Source organism: Eretmochelys imbricata, chromosome 4 (genome assembly GCF_965152235.1).
Source record: "Eretmochelys imbricata isolate rEreImb1 chromosome 4, rEreImb1.hap1, whole genome shotgun sequence".
In the NCBI taxonomy this organism is placed as follows: Eukaryota; Metazoa; Chordata; order Testudines; family Cheloniidae; genus Eretmochelys; species Eretmochelys imbricata.
This window is the reverse complement of record NC_135575.1, coordinates 58,206,204-58,228,498: the sequence shown is the minus strand read 5'-3', so window position 1 is coordinate 58,228,498 and position 22,295 is coordinate 58,206,204. Positions and strand designations below refer to the sequence as shown.

The window sequence follows — 22,295 nt, the reverse complement described above, 5'->3', positions numbered from 1 at the left end:
TTTTAATGACACCTATTGTACAAATTTTTCCTATTATATTACAAATGTCAAGGAAGGCTCCATTTCTATATAGTGTGAAAAAATACTAGATATAATTAACTTCAATTAATAACAAACAGTAATGGGCCACATAAATCATTCCTGAATAAGACAGTTATTCATGTATTAACTTGTATGTCCTCCACGTGGTGGGGGGAGAGACAGGGGGAGGGAGTCTAGCTGCATTTCACTAACAGATCTCACTAAATACATGGTATAACTGTAAGTAAGTGCGAATCAGAATAAAAAAATGTAAACTCCACGTATGTGATGGATTTGTTCTGCCATTTCAAAGTATTAATTTGTAATAGGCATGCAGTGTTTACATGGGGCATTGCACTGAGTGCTGTTCCTGCTGGCCAATATTACGGAGCAGCACCTGAACATATGTCCTGACTCTCAGAAGTAGGTTACCTCTTAACCCATTAGGATATAAGGGATGAGGGGTAACTGTCTAAAGAGAGGATCTGGGGTGTGGGCTGAACAGTCTAGAAGGAGAAATCCTAGGAGTTGTCAAGCCTGAGGAAAGATTTCTATTGAAATGTGTTATTGTTAATTTCTGTGTTGTTAAAACTGAACCCTAGAAAGTTCTCGTGTGTGGAGCTGTGTTTTAGAGTAAATTGGGAAAGACACCAGCTCACAGAACTTTTAGTGGCTTTAAGTCACTAACAAGAGGTAGTATGAGGGCTAAAGCCATACAGCTTGTTTTGTTATCTTCTAATTTTTCAGTAGATTCTTCATCAACATTCACATTGTGCTTTTTAATCTTTTTAAGTGGGAAGTTTGCATATTTAATATCCCCAAAGCCACTAGGGGTAGGGGGCGTGTGTGTCCTGCTCTTTGGGTTTGGAGTTAAATCTTCACAGCCCCTCACATCTAATATGGTTACTGGCATGTGATCCAATCCTATTCGCATAAGTGGTTCCACAGTTTTACTGGCAGGAGTAAGGGTTGCAGGATCAAGACCAGCATCTCCTCACTGCCATGTCTTGTAGGGATCCTATGATACTTGGCAGTGTGGAGTGTGTTTTCTTTAAGGTTTGGGAAGTTACTTGGCCAATCATTTTCTTGTGAAAAGGAAGGGATGTGAGAACTCTCTGCCTGCAAGAAAACTGAGTGATTTTATGTTCCACAATGGGACTTGGTTTTCAAACATCCCTGCCCTTTTTTCCTTTAGCAAGATGCTGCCTTTAAGATTTTCAGTTGTGAGGAATTTTCCTTTAATATGGAGAAGTGGGATTTACCTCTACAAAGCTCTGTCCTTTCAACTTCTTTCCATCAATATGCTTGTCTAGGTCACTTATTTTTGGATGTCATTGTTTCACATCTCCATTCCAGGCTGTAAGTTCTGTCTGCTCAGACACTTTGTTGACTTCATTGTCCTGCCTCTGAAACCATCAGTGAGGTGCAGGTGGCCAATGATGTTGGTGTCTGAATCTGCTGATCTTAGTGTAGGCCAAGGCTTGAAGAAATCTCTGTGTTGTCTTTGTTATTAGACATTTTCTTTCTCAGTATTTTAACCTAGGTTCCAGCTTACTTTCAGAATTTTTTATTTGGCAGCTAGCTTGTGAAAAGGACCTGTGCTGCTGCATTGATTTTGATCTTGAATACCTCTAAAATGTTCTGTATTATTAAGTCAATAATGGTGATGTTTATTAATGGTATTGCAATAGGGAAGTAACATAATACTTTTAGCACCTTACCATTGCAAAGCTCCATGATCTTGCATCATTATTTCTAAAAGAATGTGGTAACACATACTGTAGGGAGATCTCATGAGAAATCAGGTAATACAGTATGATTGCTGAAAAATTAACACAAGTCATGGCCGTATGATTCTTTAAAGTTTTTCAAGCCATATAAAATAAAGCAAAAAAATAAAAGCAGTTCACCAGGAAGTGCTCAGATAGATATGTTGTCTCTAATGACGCTCAGTCCAATTTGACAAAATTTTAAAGTTTAAGTTACTTTCACTTTTAAAATTGTCTCTAAAACAAAATCTTGCAAAACAATTTCAGATTCAATTTCCTGAAAGTGGAAAAGTTACACTAAGCACTGTAGGTTTGTTCATTTTCATGTGTTAATTCTGGTATTCTAAAAGCATGCAAATTGCATTTGTCTTTAGATTTATAAAAACTAGATATTCAGAGTTTGAATTATTTAAACTCCCACAACACATGCACTTTTGCTTTTCAAGCATGAGTTATAATTTAATTAAAAACTTCTGGTGCATCGCTAGCTATTTAAATATTAAAATGTTCCATGGATCACTTTCGATTATCTACCGTCATGAAATTCCTGAAGATGTCAGATTTTTAAGATTCCCAAAGTTGCACTTGGAATTGTCTGTTGATGCAAAGGGGACTGTGATAATTACATCCATCCATTAGTATCAGCAGAGGAGATAAACTTTGGGGAGGCTTAATGGGCATGTCTCAGTGACAGCTAGCAAAGAACATTTGGCATGATTAAGGATGGATTTGAATGTACTTGAAAATATACTCTCATTATGGATGCCCAGTGGAAGTTGCACTACAAATGTTAAATTCCCCAGAAGAAGAGTTGTGTGGCAGAGAAGCTTTGAAATCCACTGTGGCCGTCATCCGAATTATTCTTTTCTCTTTATGTCTTTCCGCTGTCAGATTCATTTTGTGATGCCCAACTTGCTCCTTGCATCTTTGAAAAGAGGCAACCTGTTGATTTCTGTGTTACAGATTGTCCGAAGACACATCAAGGATTGGCTTGAGAGGAAGAAACCTCCATTTGGTGCTATCAGCAGCTGTGTGCTCCTGATGATCATCTATACAACGTTCTGTGACACTTTCTCCAATCCAAATATTGACCTTGATAAATTTAGCTTGATTATAATAGTGTTCATAAGTAAGTTCGGTCTTAAACTATCCCTTTTATCACTTATTTGTCTCCCGTGTGCAATGAACAGTGTATACTGGAAAGAAAAAAGAAGGAAATACATTTAACTGCCATGAGGCTAGATTTTGTATTTTTAATACATTTTGCAAGCAAGATAGATTAGAAAAATTCCTAGAGGCTGCATATTTTTAGGATGTTAAGTAAGCAACAGCAGTAATAAAAGTATGAACCCTGCTATTATCTACACTTGGGATTGCTCAAAGTAGCATTTCCTTTCTAAAGTAATAAGTTTTCAAATATCAGTGTCCATCCTGTTGAAGTTGTAGCTATTAAAGGGAAGTTCATGTTTTGATTTGGCACTCCTCACTGAAAGTGTAGATTCCAGTTGGAGCTATTATTGACAGAAAATTATGTTAATAGCTTATAAAAAGCTGGTTTTTACTTTCCTTACTATATTATAAATCTTGAAAATATTGGGATTTTTTACATGATAATTTTTTTGTGGTTGAAGTAATTTGTTAGAAAGTACTTTTTTGGTGCTCTTTATTTTATTCATCAGATTTAAGTAATATATTTGAGAACAGTGTCCTGGTATCCATCAGTTAAAAATACATTACACAATCATTAAGAACCAAAACAGCAGGATCCCTATCACCTCCCCACATATTATTTAATTATTAATTTTAAATAGTTCATGCAGACTAAGGTCTGTCCTGTCTTTCTTTAGCAGAGGCTCCCTGGGAGTAGAAATTTGCCCTGAGAGCACGAAGTACTCACTGTCCCACTCCACCAGGGGAGCTGTAGGCAGCTAGTGTAACCCTAAAAGTGGGCAGCACTGCTTGGGAAAGGCATGTGGCCCAGACTCCAAAGGGGTTCACTGACTCAAGATTCCTATGTGACAGGGCTCCTCCGGAGCCTGAATGCATCTTAAAAGCTGCTCTCCCCTGTCAGAACTCCCAGTATCACCTGCCTTTCCAATAGGCATAATCTGCTCCCCCCTCCCCCCCCACAGATACAGCAGCCCATATTAGTGTAGGGGGGTGTAACTTGGATCTCCCAATACCAGCACTGTAGATCAAATCCTGTTTAGTCTAAAACCATTGAATTTCAGGAAAGCACTTGAGTCGCCTTTTAGTATATAGGTGTCATAGAATATCAGGGTTGGAAGGGACCTCAGGAGGTCATCTAGTCCAACCCCCTGCTCAAAGCAGGACCAATCCCCAATTTTTGCCCCAGATCCCTAAATGGCCCCCTCAAGGATTGAGCTCACAACCGTGGGTTTAGCAGGCCAATGCTCAAACCACTAAGCTATCCCTCCTCCCTTGGTACAGTGTCCTTGATACAGTGAGTGAAATCCTGGCCCCATTGAAGTCAATAGAAGTTTTGCCATTTTCTACATTTCATCTTGCATCCTTGGTTGCAAAAGTGTATATGCTCTTCAGATAGTCTGTCGCCTTACATACAAAAAGGAAATAATATTTTTCACTTGTTCCAAGTAAATAGAAAAAAATCACACCTATAAGAGAATTAACAATTACATATCTTGTCTTTGTGTTTTAAAACACTCAATTCATAAAAAGCCCATCACTTAATTGAATAATGTTTGAATTTAGTAAAAACAGCTGAGTTTGCTGTGGGATTTTTAGATAAATTCTTGTCTAATTTGTGTAGATTTTATAGCTCTCATAGCACTACTTTTGTAAGGCTGGGTTTTGCACCCCCTGTCCCACAGTGTTCACCCAGCTGTGGCTGTTTTCCAGTGGTGGATAATCTGTGGAGCACTTTCAGATGAAAAACACTATATACATGTAAAATATTACTTGCAATATTCATTGCCAATTCAACATGATAAAATGCTTCTGTAATTGATAGTAAACTGCAGAACTGACATTGTAAAATGAGAATAAATAAAAAGAGTGTACTTCTAGTGAGCTTTTTCAAAATTGCTAAGAAGGAAATATAAAACCAAAAAGAATTCAGATGAAGGGTATGCATGCTAAGAGGAATATTCTCCGCTGATGATGTGTGTGTAACTTCCATGCACAAATCTGTGCAAATAGAGGGGAAGAAACGTAAATTCTCTGTTAAAATGTAAAGAAAGTAAAAGAGAAACTTTGATTAAAAGACACTCCTGTTACTCAAACAGCATAACAACTGGTGTGAAAAACAGGCAAAGCTGCTTTGCAAACTATGCTTTTTGGGACTGTTCATGCAGTCCAGTTGCTTCCATTGCTTTTCTTGTCATTTACAGTAGTGTTTTGAAAGATTGAAAGTTTGCCACATTCAGGATAAAAAACTTCCTGTACAACATTGTGGTTCTTGTAATTGTGAAAATCATCCAACTTCATTTATTTTTTTTGCCTATTCTATATTTAGTCAGTTCCAATGTGCATAACTAAAATTCCTTAGCAAAAACATTAATGTACACCTTGATACTTCTAGATCTATAATTTGCTACAGATAAAGCATGTCTTTATTTCTAAAATATTTAGAAAGTTGAAAAATGAGGAAAGTCTGTACTACTTCATTGGAGTCATTGGCTATGTGCCGTGTTATTTCAGTGGCAAATTTGGTCTGAGATTTTTAAGAGGAAAGTATATTTATCATTCTCCAGATTATTGTTTAAAGGTAACTTGTATGTTAATATTCTAGCTTCAGTGAAGTATATATAACATAGCATTGATAGCAACATTGGTGTTTATTTGTATGTAGCTATTACAGAAAGGATGCATTTTCTGTGCATGGTAAATTAATGCATTTATGCCAAACAAAAATGATTTACAATTCCGTAACAATTGGTTGATTCCTGTGAGGTAAAATACCAAATGAAATGTGAGGCAAAAATTTTAGTGTGCCCATCTCAGGAAATTCTCATAATAAATGGAAAATTTCATTGATAGTTAAGAGATTCTTTCAGTCTTGGTTTAATGTGTCAGTATTGCCCCGTACCAACAGTATTGCCCAGTTATAAATTGGGGCCAAACTGTTGCCTTATCTTACCTTGTACTATGGGACACATTAGCTTCATGGTCATCACATACCCAGGCTTTGCAAGAGAGGGGGTTCTGCACCAGATTTCTAGCAAATGTAAAAGTGCGCCCTCCTCCTTCTAAAAGATCTCTGGAAATCCTAGTCTTATGCCACACTTGCCCTATTCTCCCCACAGGGGGTTGCTGCGGTCCCACATTGAGGTGGATCCATTCAATCAGCCTGTGTGACCACACACATCATTCAGTTTCTTCAAATGTCACACAGCCAGCCTGATTCCCACACGTGCTGAGATGTCTGGGAAGGCCGCTTGTCAGTTGCCTTTCCATAATTCCCCATTTCTTATATAGCATTTGGGTGGGATGTGGTCTCAGATTCCATGCTTGGGGACTGGGCTGCCATGTAGACATTAAGTAAGGTAGCTGAGAGGATGGTCCCCCTCAGGACTGTCAAATATGTCCACACCTGTAAAGTTCTGTTATGCTCAACAACTGCTGAGGGCTTCAGGCTGTGTGCACTGTTTGGTTCAGGAATTGGCTTTTTTCCAGTAGGAATGCAAACATATATATAGGTATCTCCTAACCCCTGTTAACAATTATGGAAAGTACAAGCATTTCATCAAGAGGGCAATATACACCAGAGTGTGGGCATGTTTGTGTCTGCAGTATTCACACTTACATGTGATTTTGCAATTTGTTAAGCAGAGATATATCTGGCACCTAAAGTATGTCAGAATGTTGCACTATGTCATCACTCCTGTGAAGCAGTACTCTGTAAATGGATGCATGGCATTCACCAGTCAGCTTCTCTGTCAATGAGACATCATGTCAGGAACTACCTTATTCAGAGGCAGTGCTTCTGCAAGTGCTGCCATAACCATAGTAATCGCATTTGCTACAGAAATGCTTCCTCAGACATGGTGATGTCTACTGCTCCTTCAGAAATAATTGTCCTTTCCGCAAGTCTTTATATGCCCACGCACTTGGCTGGATCAAATTTCTTTGAGTATTTTGGTCCATCCTTAAGCATCAGATGTGTATCTTTTCATACTTTATGCAGGTGTAAAAGGTATGTACACAGCATACAGTACAGTGGTTTAGGTGAAATTTATTTTTACCATGTAAACTTAAATTTAACTTGTTTCTCTTTCAGTATTTTTTGTTCAGCTGAGCTTCATGCTTTTAACTTTCCTCTTTTCTACAAGGTAAGTGGATTAGAATGTTTTGAACAAACGTACAATATAAAGTGTGTATATTTATTTATGCATACATTTAGGGGCATGTTCCCAAAACAGGGGTGACTTCATTCTAGTGATGCTTTTGCTGCATCTCCCCCATTAGCATTGCAGAGGCAACACAGCTAAGAGAGCAGGAGCTGGATTCTATTCCTTCTTGTGCATTTTCTACTGAATTGTTAATCAAGTTCCAATTAATTACTCCAGTGGTTCTCAAACTATTGTACTGGTGACCCCTTTCACATAGCAAGCCTCTGACTGTGACTCCTCTCCCCTTATAAATTAAAAACACTTGTTTATATATTTAACACCATTATAAATGCTGGAAGCAAAGAGGGGTTTGGGATGGAGACTGACAGCTTGTGACCCCCCCCCATGTAATAACCTCACGACCTCCTGATGAGTCCTGACCCCCCAGTTGGAGAACCCCTGAATTACTTCTATTGAAGGCAATGGATTTGCCCAGGTGTCACAGATGCGAGTTAGAGCAGACACAGTCCTGCTCTAAGGCACCATTCTGCTGATTGGGGATTGCTAGAGTGCAGCATACTCTGGCTATGCCCCCTGCCTAAAACATTCCCTATCTAGGGGGGATGGTGCACGTGGCATAGAGCCAGCTCTGCTAGTTTTATGCCACCAGAGTATTACCCTGTGAGAGGAAAATCCTGAATGATCCTTTAGGACATCTTTAAGTGCCTTTTGTAATGTTGGCCCTTTCCTGGACCAAGGATCTGACCCAGTTGTAGAACCCCACAATGCCATTTTTACAGGACCTTGAGTAGGATGCTACTTAAACTGTATAATAAATACATATCTGGAGTTTCAGGAAAAGCTATTTCCCATCTGGATTGAACATATGACCTCTACTGGGCAATCGTATGCCTCTGTTGGTCACTTTTCTGACCTTCCTGCCTTAATTTTATCCTATAAACCTCAAGCCCAGCTTCTCTCTCAATAGATAGAATGTATCCTATATCTCTTTACTGTCTGTTGGTCAGTTTTTACAAAGGGGGGTTGGCTGCTAATGTGATACAGAATGTATGTAGAAGTAACCTTGGGTGGATTTAGGTTGTGGGAATTTATCCATTAGAGAGTTTGCCACAACTGAGAGAAAAAAATATTTTTAAATAAATAAAACAAAAACCCACCACACACACATTGCTGTGCATCTGTGGGTAGAATTATTTCTGTCTAGCTGATCAAAGTGTTATGAACATGTGTGTGGATACTTAAAGTTGTATATTTGATCAATGATGTTTTAAGCAGATTTGTGCTAAAAGAGATTATTAAAATGTTTTTTTTTCTAGGAATAACTCTGGTTTCACACCAGCAGACACCGTGGCTATCATTTTTTGTTCCACACACAAATCCCTCACCCTGGGTAAGTCATTATGAGAGGTCAAGTTTAGCTTTTCAGTGCAATCACAGTAATTCACTTTGTTGGAAAAAGTTGTTTTTTGTTAAATCAAAGTAGTAGTAGTTTCAGTGTGACAAGCATGCGAACATTGGTATATTAAGGATATTGGTATATTAATGATAACATTTTTGCACGGGGTAAATAAATGTTTATTAAAAAGGAGACAGCACAGTTTTCTCAACTGGGAGTTCAGTAGTTGTACTGCAGTGCCATTAATCTGTTCTTATTTTAGAGGGAGCTACTTCATTTTCTACTTGTGATGTTCCAATACCCTAATCCAATATTGATAAAGTTTGAGGTTCATTACTCATAATGTTCTGAGTTATTCCTACACTGTCACCCCAGAAAGATGATATTGCTCAAAACTGCTTAGCATTTGCCGTGCTTAGCATATTCCAAAATAGATCACTAAGGACAGTTCTGTTTTCTGTGTAGTTTAGCAGCTTAATTGTATTTATCTGAAGTCTGCAACATCTTTGGACTGTGTGTATAATTTATTACAATTCATTAGTCAAAAACATTATTGAAGTATTTGTCATTTAAAATTACTTAGTGATAACAAGCATGGTCTGATCGAAACATACAAAATATAATTAAAATAGTTATGTTTAGAGTGTCATGAAAGTGCTCCATTCCTATTCCTGTTCTCTTCTGCCGATCAGTCAGTGGCACTATTGGTGGCTGTATGTTTTCTTATTTCTTTCCAAAACTGGAAAATGTTTGTTTGATAAAGTACAGCATATATAATTGAGTATTAACCTTTTCAAGCCTGTAACTATCAAAGATAAAACTTTAGTTATTAAATGGAGTTGGATATATTAGAAGGAATGGTAATGACGATCTTTACCATTGACTAGCATTTCTACAGTTACATTTTAATATACAGAAAGTATTTATTTTGATTTCTTTTAAACTGCCTGGATACTTTGAATTCATTTTTAATAAAATCAGTTTGCATTGCTTTGAGTACAATTTCAGACAATCTGTAGTACATATGACTTCTCTTTCATATAAGTATAGCACAGTACAACATGTGTGATTAGACCAAGTTACCTGCAGACCTAGGGTACAAGTGTGACCTGACAGAACAAAGGGCATTGATTTCAACTAGCTAAGAATGTGCAATTATTTTATCATTTTTTTCTTGAGACTGTGATTTTGTGTGTAGACTGCACACACTTATATAATTGTTGTGCAAATAAAATCACTACAGTGGGTGCTTAAACATGAGAAACCTCCAGGGGATTGCTTTCACCCAGAAAAAATCACGGATCTGTGTTCTCATGCTATAAACCCTCCAATATAGCCCTGCCTGAATCACACATGGCATACACTGAAGTCAGTGCTCCTTCTCTCCAGCCTTTTCCCCACTAGCTTGTGACTCAATCCCTGTTCATTATATTTTTATTTTCTCCCTGAAGCTACCTGGTTCCTAGCTCCTAGCAGCTGCTGAATAAAAAGTAACTGCTCTCCCTGAGACATCTAAATTAGTCAGGTTTTGCTTGCACTTTGTAGTGCGCTGTGCACGTGCAACAGATGTGGGAAAACAGCAGCCAGCTAAAAGTTCAGGACTCTTTGGAACCTGTTTTCTCCAGGACTCATAATTCCTCTCTACTAATATATGTAGCTAGTATAGGCAAAGAGGTGTGCAAGTGGAAGGTGGTGGGGGTGGTTGGCCAGAATATTGCAGCCCCTCCTCTTGAGTGTAAACTTTGCCACAGTTATGTTAGCCTTTGTCAGCTTTGGGGTAGATTGCTTCACTGGGGTTACCCTTGAAGAACACTCAGAAGTTCCAGCTGGTATTTCTTGCTGCAGTTTACCTCCCCAGTGGGCAGATAACTGGGAGCACACTCGTTACTGTTTAAAGCTCTGAATAGTCTAGCACTCAGCTGTCTGAGAGATTGCATCTGACTCTGTTACATCTCTGCTGTTAAGATCAGTTGCATTGCTCTTGTTGATGGTTCCTGGAGTTTTGTTGTAAGAGACCACAACCAAGGCATTCTGAATGGAGCGCTCCCATTTGTGGAAAGTGGTTCTTTTGGCAGTTCACCAGAGCCCACAGTTAGCAAGTCTGAGGGCAGTGTATGTAAGCATGCCTATTGTCCATCGGTTGCCAATTACTGTTTATCCATTGCCTCTGACAGAGTATGCATTTTTGTTTCTGTTAATTATTGCTCTGGTTTCTAGATCCCACAGCAAAGGGAACGTCAAAAAAAAAAAAAGGCATAGCTATGTAAATAAATAAATGGATGGAGCTTATCAGAAAGATCTGGATTAACAAAGCTTTAGTATTATGAAAATTGCCCCCAAAGCTAGTGGCATAAATAAGAATCTTTAACCTATGCAATTAACATTTATTGTAAAGTTATCCCAAGTTCCTCTCCTGGTGTATGGCTGCGTTACAGGGGTAGTTTGTGTGTGTATAACAATAAACTGTTCCTGAATGACCGTTCAGTGTACTAGATCCTTGTTTGTTTACATCAGAAACCCAAGCTGGCTCCCAATGAAATCAATGAGAGTTTTGCTTTTGACTTTAGTGGGAGCATAACAGGCAGAAGATGCCCATGCTATGTTGTTGTTCCATCACATTTTACAGGGAATATTTACTGTAAAGCATCAAAAAAAACTGCACTAATGTTAGTACTTCTGTCTCCAACATCATAGTATCTGAGAGAACCACTGCAGTTCAGGGTCTTGTTTTAAGCCCATTTTGGGCAGTTGTTTTCATTTACCTTCAGGACATGGCCATTAAGCAACTGGTAACATATAAATGATCTCCTACGACAGTAGCTTTATTTTGGGGCTTGAAATTCGTTTTTCTCATCTTGACATGTGAAGTTCCAATAGGTGTTTCTTGTCCATTCCCTGGGGATTTTAGAATGGAACCAACAGAAGAGGAGGAAGAGAGGACAGCTTTAAAGCTTTAGAAGTGGTAATAGGAGAAGCACCAGAAGACTTTTATAAGATATTTCTCCCGCACCATGTTAAGAAATCAACTAATTCTCATGCAATGCATGCTCAACTGCCATTTCCACTGCTGAATTCATGAAAAATTGCTCGCTCTACACTGAGACAAGTGCTGTCCCCATAAGTCGGGGTTTATTTTATATACTGAACAGCTGACGCACCTATTTTTCCTCAAAGATCAGGTGCAGGCATAAGGATGAATTACACTGACTAGGTTCCTTATATTTTTCATTCGGTATCATAAACTGATTAATATTTCTTAATATAAATGGTCCTTTCAATGATTTCTAAAGAGTATACATCATGTTGGCACGCAAAACCATATTTATTTCTATTTCATTTAACTAGTGAATTAGGGATATAAACTTACAAATAGTGAAGATAAATGTGGTATCCTCACATATTCCCCCACACTTTGTTCTTTCTCTCCTTCTCCCCATATATACACAGTACATGTGAGTACGCACACATGCAGACATTTGATTCATGGCTTTTATTAGTGCATTTGCCAATGATTGATTAGTACTTAGTATTAGTACTTCTTCTATTGATTGATTGCAGATGAAGTGACTATTTGACCTTTAATTATGAGCCTTGCTATTGAAAATGACATTGAGCTATGGCTTCACATAATCCATCTGGAAAGCCTGACATGATGCCATTCCCTGGAGTTCGTTCAGCAAGAAAGAGGAGGCCTGAAGGAAGTGCAGAGCGATCAGTATGGTTCATCTAAAACAATACTGCAGGCTTGGTTGCCTGAACTTGTATATAGTCTCTGGCTAGCGTAGGAGATTATTGTATCTTTTATACTAGCTACAGGTCACCACTTAAAAAATAAAAATGCAGACTCACCAGTAATTCAGTTTTTAATTTAAACCTTCATAATAGTTCAATAACTACAACCTATACATATTTTATCCAGCAGAAAATAAATAGCTGCTACCTACTCTGTAACATCAGCATACCAGATATGATTGACAAAGGATTGTTAAAAAGCCCCTTATGGAATTAGGATTTTGTTTTCAGTGCAGCGTACATTTTCTCATTTAGATGGCAATAAGGCAATGGCTTTTTAGAGTCTTAAATAAACCCAATTAAATTTTTCAGTTTATATAAATACTCTGACGAAGAAGCTGTAAATTTATTTATTTTGGTCAGTTTTACTTGAAAATGTTTGTGGTTTAAATTCATTTGAAGGATTTTTCTGTTTTGGTTTTCTTTTTTAATAAAAATGGATACACTGTTTTATTGCTTCAGTGCAGAGTGGACAATCTATGTTCAGACAATTTAAAAACAAGGTAGCATGCTTCTGCATTTGCCTGTTTTATGACTATGAGAATCTAGCTGCTTTAAATATAAAAAGGCCAAAAGATTGGATTCAGATTACAGACTGCGATAAAATAAGGCTTCTTTTAATTACTGCATAAGAGAAAAGAAACACAGTGAAACCAGAAATATTGCCAAGTTTCAGCCCAGAGTTAATTTGTATAGTCAACCATTGCAGACTCAGTAAATATGGAGCTGAACCTGCAGGAATAATGAGCACTTCTTGCATGGTGCTGAATGCTTTCTGTTCCCAATGACTTCAAGTTTGTGCTCTGTAGCCCTGATTCAGCAAGTAATAAGGCATGTGCCTAATTTTAAGCATGTGAGTGATTCCACTGACTTCTCCTATAGAGTTCCCAAAGGGTAATGCTGTGCAATTACTGATGTTCTCCAAAGGCCTTCATTTGTGAGGTTATGGAGGATCCATCTTGTAACCTCTTTTGTTCGATATTTATATGAAGACTAAGAGGCAACATTTTAGGCTGCATAATTATCCACTTGCTGCTGATATTTAGTTTTATATGGCCTTTTCATCTAACTTGATTGAGAAAGGGATCTAGGTGAAAGTGACCTGCCTGCATAAGAGAGAGATGATTCTTGTTGGTAGGGGATGGCATTTGAAAGAACAGATGGCTGGAGGCTATATCTGGACCAAGGTGTACTCCCAACTTCTACCAAAATTGTTAAAATCATAGGGGTCCTGTTGAATCCATTTTTGCTTTTGAATTCCTAGAAAGATACAAAGTCTCACAAGGGTTATTACTGTAGCCCACTCATTCCCAGCTCTAGCCTCCTTACTGTGCCTGCATAAGAAATCTCCTGGCCTTCTAATGGGTATGTTAAGAGCAAACTACTATGAAGAGCTGGGACCAAGGATAAAGTACCTACTGTTAGTGTGGGTTCTTCAAGTTCAAATCTATGTTCCTGAGGTCAGTTTTAAAGTTTGTTTTTTGAAGTTCTTTTGTGTCTTCCCCCCTTGCCACCAGCAGGGCGGTTGGGAGGACTTTCTCCCTTCCCAGTAAGTGGCACTTATTTCAGAAGATTAGGCCTGGAGGGGCTAATGGTGCATGAGTTAGAAAGGAGAGCCTGGCACAAGAGGACAGTTCTAGGACCCCAGTTCACATACAGAAGTTCCCAGTACCTGTAAACAGTTCTGTTATTGTCATTTAAAGTAATTGAAATTACTCCCAAGCTACATTGCTGTAGCTGAAAGCAGAACCAAGAAGCCAAAGAAAGTTACTCCCTTTTTGGTGCTCCTTTCATAGACTGTCCTCCCTTTCCATGGCTGGCTGACCAACCAGCCCTTTTGTCTTCTCCTAAAAACTTTAAACTATTTCCAAGGAAGGAAAGACCTATCTAGTCTAATGAGAAGCCGTGTAGGCCTCCGTGCATGGCTGGTCAGTTCTGTAGGACTGGCTACGTACTTGCTTCGCTCTCCCACCCTTGCTCATTTGGGTCCCTACCAAACATGTTCTTGAGGTACAATATTATTTATCAAGTCATCGTTATGACCTAACAAGTCGCCACCTTCCTTTCTCGCTAGACTCCGAGGAGAGGCAGAACTTGATGGTCGGGACTTGCCAATGTTTTAAAGACATCACTCCACTGGAGGGACAGACAAAAACCAAATCCATTTTCAAGGCTTCTGGGATGGAGATAGTTTAAATGTTTTCCTTCTACATAAGCCTCTGCACCCTCCCTCCCCCACTCCCCAAACAGAGCTGGCAGTTTGCAGGCATGTACAGCGTTCCTACTCACCCAGAAGGAGTAATCCCCAAGGGATTTTTTTTTTAAAAACAGGAAAAAGGTTTTATTCAGCATGGTAACAAACACAGTTGTGTAACTGAGCTGAGATACATGCTTCCAAATCCCAAACGACGGATGGCCAGAGTCCAGTGACATGGCAGGCAGTTTTAGCCACAACACCGTACGTGAGGCTTTTTGCTGGCATGTGGTGAATCCGCACATCCATTATCACACCCATCAGCTGTGCCTATTTATTTAGCTGTTCAAACCCCCTTACACACTCACCCCCCAGTCCAGCTGAAGTTGTGGACTTAGCAACTTTTTCCTTTAGCCAAATGCCCATCACCAGGGCTTTGCGGCAGGCACTTTGCCATCGTATGCTGACCTAGACCTGCCAGTGACTCTGGCCCCATGTTCATGTATAGTTGTATATTTTAAAGTATTATTATTGGGATGAAGTGAAGCACCGTCTAGCTTGCCAGGTTAGTGTCTGGGAGTTTCAGATTGACCCACAACGTGAACATTTACCATATATTTCAGTGTGATCATTAGAATCAATAGGCAAGTAAACATATGGGGGGTCCAGGCACAGATCAGAGCAGACTCAGCCCTGCTCTCATGTGCCAGCTAGTGACAGCCTCTGGGAGTAGCAATGCTCTGCCAACAGCTAGTCTCCCATCATGTCCACATGCTGGCTAGCTAAGTCAGCTTTATGACCTCTTTGCACCACCAGAGAAGCACAAAGGGGTTACAGTGAGGGCATATATTCAGGAAGATAATCTGCTAGTAGATCTACCTCAAAGAAAGAAATGTCAGAGTTTAAATGAGTCTTAGTGGCACTTGGACAGAGCACATGTTTTTCTGTTGTTGTGTTTGGCATGAGATTCATGATATCCTATGCCTCCTCTGTTTCTGTTTACTGAATTTTCATCTCTCTTATGATTCTAAAAGGGTAACCTTATAGGAAATTAGGGGATCTCACTTCTTATGTGCCCTGAAACACATGCTTTTTGATTAGCCTTTGAATGTGGGCAAGAAATCCAGCACTGGGGCTTGTTTCCTAGTGCTTCCTATTCATCTGTACACTCTGCCAGTAGTAGTTTTTTTATTAATATTTAGAAAGTTTGCCTCCAGCAGTACTAAAATGTGCATCAGAGAACAACAGTTGTTTACTGTGTTTGAACTGAAGAATCTCACCCAGGAGATCTCATTCACTTGAAGTTTACATCTCTCAATCTCTACTTGCAAAAAGAGATCGATGAATAACAATTGTCATTTCAGAGGTGCACCTCTCCAATTATTTATTTGGTTGTGTGTCTTGCCAGATGAACTCTTAATTAGATCAGACACTAAAAACCAGATTGCAGGTTTTTAATGACAGCAAGCTCATACCGCTTTATAATAATAAAAAAAAGATGCTACAAACACCCAGCTGTAAAATGATAATGACCCAAGAGCCCTCCCATCCCTCTCTCTCCACCAAAAACAGTTACAGTTAATGTATCTACTTTAAGGAACTACGTTATACTCAGCAGATAGCTGGCAGGTTACCCTTGGGGAGATCCGAATTTGGACATGACTCAAGATCACTTTATCCCAAGCTGGCAGAGGCTACAAATGTCACCTATGGTAAAGAGTATTGAAGATGTTGTTGAGTCTCCGTGGGAGTATCACATCTACATGTGCTGCTCTCAATGCACCGTCTGGCAGCCAGTCTCAGCTGCTGGCTTCAGACACTCCTGAAACTATGGGTGCAAGGATTTAAAAAAAAAAAAAACACTTGGAAAAAGTAGTGGCCCTGTTAGAAGGGGAGTTGCTGGGAGGTTGGAAGTGGATAGCACTGCAAGTTGCACAACTCCCAGCACCATCCTAATTGTCAGTGGTTTAGTGTGGAAAATAGACATAGGACAGTATTTCTCTCTCCTGTGGATAGAGGACTGTTGGCTCCAAAGTCCCTGCCCAAGTGATGGGGAAAGTAAATCTTATTATCCTTTGGTCTACAAAAAAAAAAAAAAAAAGCTGAAAAGTTGTGGCCAGTGTTTTCAGATTCTGATATCTGGCATTTCCATGGCCTAAAAACATAGTAAAAGGAGGGAGGGAGAGGAGATGTTTAGTTTATGCATCCGTGTTTTTGCTTGCCTTGATGCATAAGGAGGGAATCACTGTGGGTTTCATTTCTTGCACGCACTCAAATACAATAGGAATAATGTATATAAGTATTTCCATAATGTCTATTTTAATACATTAAATGAAATTCACTTCGCCAAAACTTTGATGCCTCCACAGGCATCTGCTGTGCTGGAGAGAATAATTGTGTTCAAGGGAACAGCAAATTAATAAAACTTTCAATCTGTAGGATATTGTCTGTCTCTCTTTGCATCCTTCCATTTATCACCATAATATCTGAGGCACTGACATGGCTCTGTTACATAAAAGTATACTAGAAATATAGAGAAAAAAGGGTGTTTCTGCAATCACTGAGTACACATATCTCAATGGCTTTCATGTTAGTAATGAAGTACAAGACGAACCTCTGAGTGCACTGAATGTATTGTCTGTGTGAACTATGACTTGATATACAGGCAGTAAAAAGTCTCTGAAGTAGACCAAGATCAGCTACACCATAGCCATGCATGTGCCTAGGTCTCATTGTAGAGGTAAGCTAGTGTTTAAAATAAGATTTATGGTGGTTTGATTCATTTTTGAATGACCTGTTAATTAATTACTACTACAATATTGTCAGATGGGTTAAGGTGTTCCTGAGTCTAAGGCAGTCTTCAGTTGTCGGTGTTTAATGTTTCATTGTTAGCATTTGGTGAGATTGCTCAGGTCATTCATTAAACATCACTTTCAATCTGAAAACACCCGTTGAAAAACCATAAATAGATCAAACAGCACATTCTCTCTTTCCCCCTTTTACATTTTTATTTACTTAAATCTTTGATATTTGAAGATATACTGTTTCTTGGTAGCTACATTTTACATTGCAGAATCTAATTTCTGTGGTAATATGAACAAGGTGAACCAGTGACCTGAACAACTAAAAACTAAAATTAGTAAAAGCATGCCTGGGGCACTAGCTTTTCTCCATCTTTTCCTTTAGTGTTAGTGACAAAAGAAATATCTGTCTCATTCTTCATTAATCTTCCTCCTCTTCCTTCGCCTTTATATGTATCACAGACCCATTGAATCTCTTGCAGCCAGTATGAATCTCACATAGACAGGACTGAATTTCAAAAAGTGATTCTCCTGCATCCCCCGGGTAACTTTGGGGCCAATGTAATATGTTAACAGGTACTCAGTGATTCATCTGTATCCCAGTAGTGCTGTGCTCCCAAAGGAAGCAACAGGCACCCAGTCTCATGCTAGCCGTGTGAGCGCTATTTTGAATGCTCTAGTGTCATTGGCCTAGATTCACAAAGGTTCTTAGGCACCAAAGCAAAGGTTCTTAGTTTTAGGCTCCATTGCTATTCACAAAACTGCTGCTGAATCCTGTGGGTGCCTAAACACACTCAGCACCTAAGTTTTTGCAGTAAAAAGTTCTCTCTGCTCCTGTGTTTCTGCCTCTGGACATGTGTACGACTGCCTCAACTCTGGGCACGTATCTCCCTCCTAAATCCCAGAGCAATTCACAAACCGAGGAGGACAACGATTCACCTGCATAACTCATGTGGGGCCTGATCTGGCTCTGTGCATGCCTGCCAGGCCAGGCCCCTCAAGCAGATTCACACAAGACAGCAAGGGTGATGGGAGAGAGAGGACTTCACTCACAACTTTTAGCCCAGTGGTTAGGGTACTCCCCTGGGATGTGGAAGACCCCCAGTTCAAATTCCCCCTCCAACTGATTAGGAGAAGGGATTTCAACAGGAAAGCCACCTACTAGGTTGGCTTTTGTGAATCTCTCCCCATTTAGGCACTAACTCAGGTTTCGTGAGTCAGTGTGGTGTTCCTGTGATTTTCCAGGCACACAAAATGTAGGTGCCGCAACGCTCAGTGTCATGACTCCTGAGTATCTTTGTGAATCTAGGCCATTGTCCTTTCTTCAATGCACAGCATGAAAGTAAAGTGTTCTGTTCATTTGGATAAATGCAGGCCAGCCAAAACTTCCAGCTGAAGGACTGTCTCCCATTTGGGACTCTCCCATTTGGGACTCTCTCTCTCCCAGAGACAAGGGACCGAATGGCTAGGCAGCAGTTCTGCGGAAAAGGATCTAGGGGTGACAGTGGACGAGAAGCTGGATATGAGCCAGCAGTGTGCCCTTGTTGCCAAGAAGGCCAATGGCATTTTGGGAAGTATAAGTAGGGGCATAGCAAGCAGATCGAGGGACGTGATCGTCCCCCTCTATTCGACATTGGTGAGGCCTCATCTGGAGTACTGTGTCCAGTTTTGGGCCCCACACTACAAGAAGGATGTGGATAAATTGGAGAAGTCCAGCGAAGGGCAACAAAAATGATTAGGGGTCTGGAACACATGACTTATGAGGAGAGACTGAGGGAACTGGGATTGTTTAGTCTGCAGAAGAGAAGAATGAGGGGGGATTTGACAGCTGCTTTCAACTACCTGAGAGGTAGTTCCAGAGAGGATGGTTCTAGATTATTCTCAGTGGTGGAAGAGGACAGGACAAGGAGTAATGGTCTCAAGTTGCAGTGGGGGAGGTTTAGATTGGATATTAGGAAAAACTTTTTCACTAGGAGGGTGGTGAAACACTGGAATGCGTTACCTGGAGAGGTGATAGAATCTCCTTCCTTAGAGGTTTTTAAGGTCAGGCTTGACAAAGCCCTGGCTGGGATGATTTAATTGGGTATGGGTCCTGCTTTTGAGCAGGGGGTTGGACTAGATGACCTCCTGAGGTCCCTTCCAACCCTGATATTCTATGATTCTATGTTGCCCCACCAAGCTCCTTTAATCTCTCACCATTTCGTTGTGCAACTTCCTCTTTCGACATTTTTTTCTTCTGCTGCTGCCTCAGTTTGTCCCTCTTCCTCCCACATTGAAACTGAATTGAGATCTGAATTGAGTTCCTCACCTCTTAAAATACTTTAAGTGAGGGTTTCTTTCAGCATAATTTAGATGCTATCAAGAAGGCAGTGGCAAAATAACGTCAGCTGCTTCTGAACTCTTCCCAGTCAGACTTGAGACTTAGATATGGCACCAAAAAAGTGCTAATTGCACAGATGAAGGATCTTCTTATGCCCTTAGGCAGAGGAAAAATATCCACCGTAATACTTTTAGGATGGTCGGCCACCTTTGATACATTCAACCATAAAGTGCTGTTCGCAAGGCTACAAATGTGGATGTTGTTGATGGAACATAAGAACGACCATACTGGATCAGACCAAAGGGCCACCTAGCCCAGTATCCTGTCTTCCAACAATGGCCAATGCCAGGTGCCCCAGAGGGAATGAACAGAACAGGTAATCATCAAGTGATCCATCCCCTGCCACCCATTTCCAGCTTCTAGCAAGCAGAGGCTAGGGACACCATCCCTGCCCATCCTGGCTAATAGCCATTGATGGACCTATCCTCCATGAATGTATCTAGTTCTTTTTTGAACCCTGTTATAGTCTTAGCCTTCACAACATCCTCTGGCAAAGAGTTCCACGGGTTGACTGTGTGTTTTGTGAAGAAGTACTTCCTTTTGTTTGTTTTAAACCTGCTGCCTATTAATTTCATTTGGTGACCCCTAGTTCTTGTGTTATGAGGAGTAAATAACACTTCCTTATTTACTTTCTTTCACACCTGTCATGATTTTATAGACTTCTAGCATATCCCCCCCCACCAGTGATCTCTTTTCCAAGACGAAAAGTCCCAATCTTATTAATCTCTCTTCATATAGCAGACGCTCCGTACCCCTAATCATTTTTGTTGCCATTTTCTGAATCTTTTCCAATTCCAGTATATCTTTTTTGAGATTGGGCGACCACATCTGCACACAGTATTCAAGATGTGGGCATATCATGGATTTATATAGAGACAATATGATATTTTCTGTCTTATTATTAAGGCTACATTTTAGTCATGGGTATTTTTAGTACAAGTCATGGACAGGTCACAGGCAGTGAACAAAAATTCAGGGCCCGTGACCTGGCCTTGACTTTTACGATATACCCCTAATTAAAACTTGGGCAGCAGGCCGTGGGTGCTCTGTCGGAGGTGGTCAGGTGTGCCATGGGTGCTAGGGGAGGTGGCCTGGTACCCTCCTGGTGCTGGCAGGGGAGGGTTGGTGGGGCTGGCAGGGGCTCCCTACCCAGATCCGCATGTCCCTGCAGCTCCTAGGCACCAGAGGGGCCGAGGGCTCCGCGCACAGCTCCCATTGGCCGGGAACCACAGTCAATGGGATTTGCAGGGGCGGGGCCTTCTGTAGCTCTTTGCAGTTCTTACATCATGCACAAGTGGGCAGAGAGTTGAATATAGTTTTCAATGGTCAGCAAATAAAGCATGATTCACGTCCGGTCTAGGCATTATGTTGGATAGGACTCTCACATATCACGATCATCTTACAAAGACAATGAGTAAGGTCAAAACACACAACAGCCTACTCGGAAAACTGGCCAGAATGACATGGGCACCAACACCCAAACGTTATGCACTTCAGCTTTGGCACTCTGTTACTCAGTAGCAGAGTACTGCACTCCAGTATGGGCTGGCTCATCTCACACAAGGATAACCAATGTACAACTTATAACCACCATGTGTATTATTTCAGGCACACTTAAATCTACTCCTCTACCATGGTTACCAGTTCTCTGCAATATTGCTCCACCCAGTGTTCGCAGAGATGAAAGAGTAGCAAAGCTTGTGACAAAATTGCATGATATACCACATCTACCATTAATTAAAGACTTTGTTAATCCTCCACAGGGTCATCTGCCCTCACAGCACCCGTTGTGGATAAGTTTAAGTGTGAGAGATTTATGGTAGAGGATGCGTGGCGAGCTTCATGGTCTGCAGAGAAAGTGACAAATAATTATCTTGTCTCTGACTCAATGTCAACCCGTGTTTGATTTACCACAAAGGCAATGGAGCCTTCTCAACCGATTTCGTACCAGACGTGGAATTTGTGCTGCAGCAGTATTTCAGTGACATTTCAGAGATAGTCCACTATGTCAGTGCGGGCAGCCACAAACCATGACACACATTCTTGAGGAATGCAAAATGACTCAACTTCCTGGAGGTCTTCATGCCCTGAACATTGCTGATAAGAACAGTGTGGCTTGGCTTGAACGCATTGCATATGCCAAATAATAAATAAATCAAAGTGGTGTGCAGTTTCAGGATTTTAAAAAACCGTGGCCAAAAATACCTTCTTCCATCTACAGCTAACCAGAAGTTAGTGTTCCTTCCTCTAGGACACAGACCTAGCCATAGTAATATATCCTGTGTCACCTCAAAGCTAAACTATTGCAGTGTGTTCTGTCTAGGATAACCATGAAAGCTCCATCTGGTACAGCACGCAACATCTCCCCTGAATGAGACAGACTGATCACAGTACATCACCAGTACTCTGTGCTCAACAACAGCTCCCCATCCAAGTTCTTGTCTGCTTTAACAGCTTTGTTCTCAACTTCTAAATCCTAAATAGGTTAGAACCTACTCATAACCATGACTACCTTTCTGCACCCCTCTGAGAATGCTGCCATAGCAGGGAAGATGTGGCTGGCAAAACCACTAGGAGAATTCTCAGAGGCTGCTTGGCAGTGTGTTCTT

At 40.3% G+C, this 22,295-nt stretch overlaps 1 protein-coding gene across 2 annotated transcripts in view; it reads left to right on the top strand.

Moving 5' to 3' along the window:
* SLC10A7 (solute carrier family 10 member 7) overlaps window positions 1–22,295 on the top strand; it is a 197,545-nt gene that overhangs the window by 156,843 nt on the left and 18,407 nt on the right. For both annotated transcript variants that reach the window (XM_077815348.1, XM_077815347.1), the window contains 3 exons: window positions 2,754–2,919; window positions 7,051–7,102; window positions 8,440–8,513. In XM_077815348.1, the coding sequence (XP_077671474.1) occupies window positions 2,754–2,919; window positions 7,051–7,102; window positions 8,440–8,513 (292 nt within the window). The remainder of the gene's footprint in view (window positions 1–2,753; window positions 2,920–7,050; window positions 7,103–8,439; window positions 8,514–22,295) is intronic.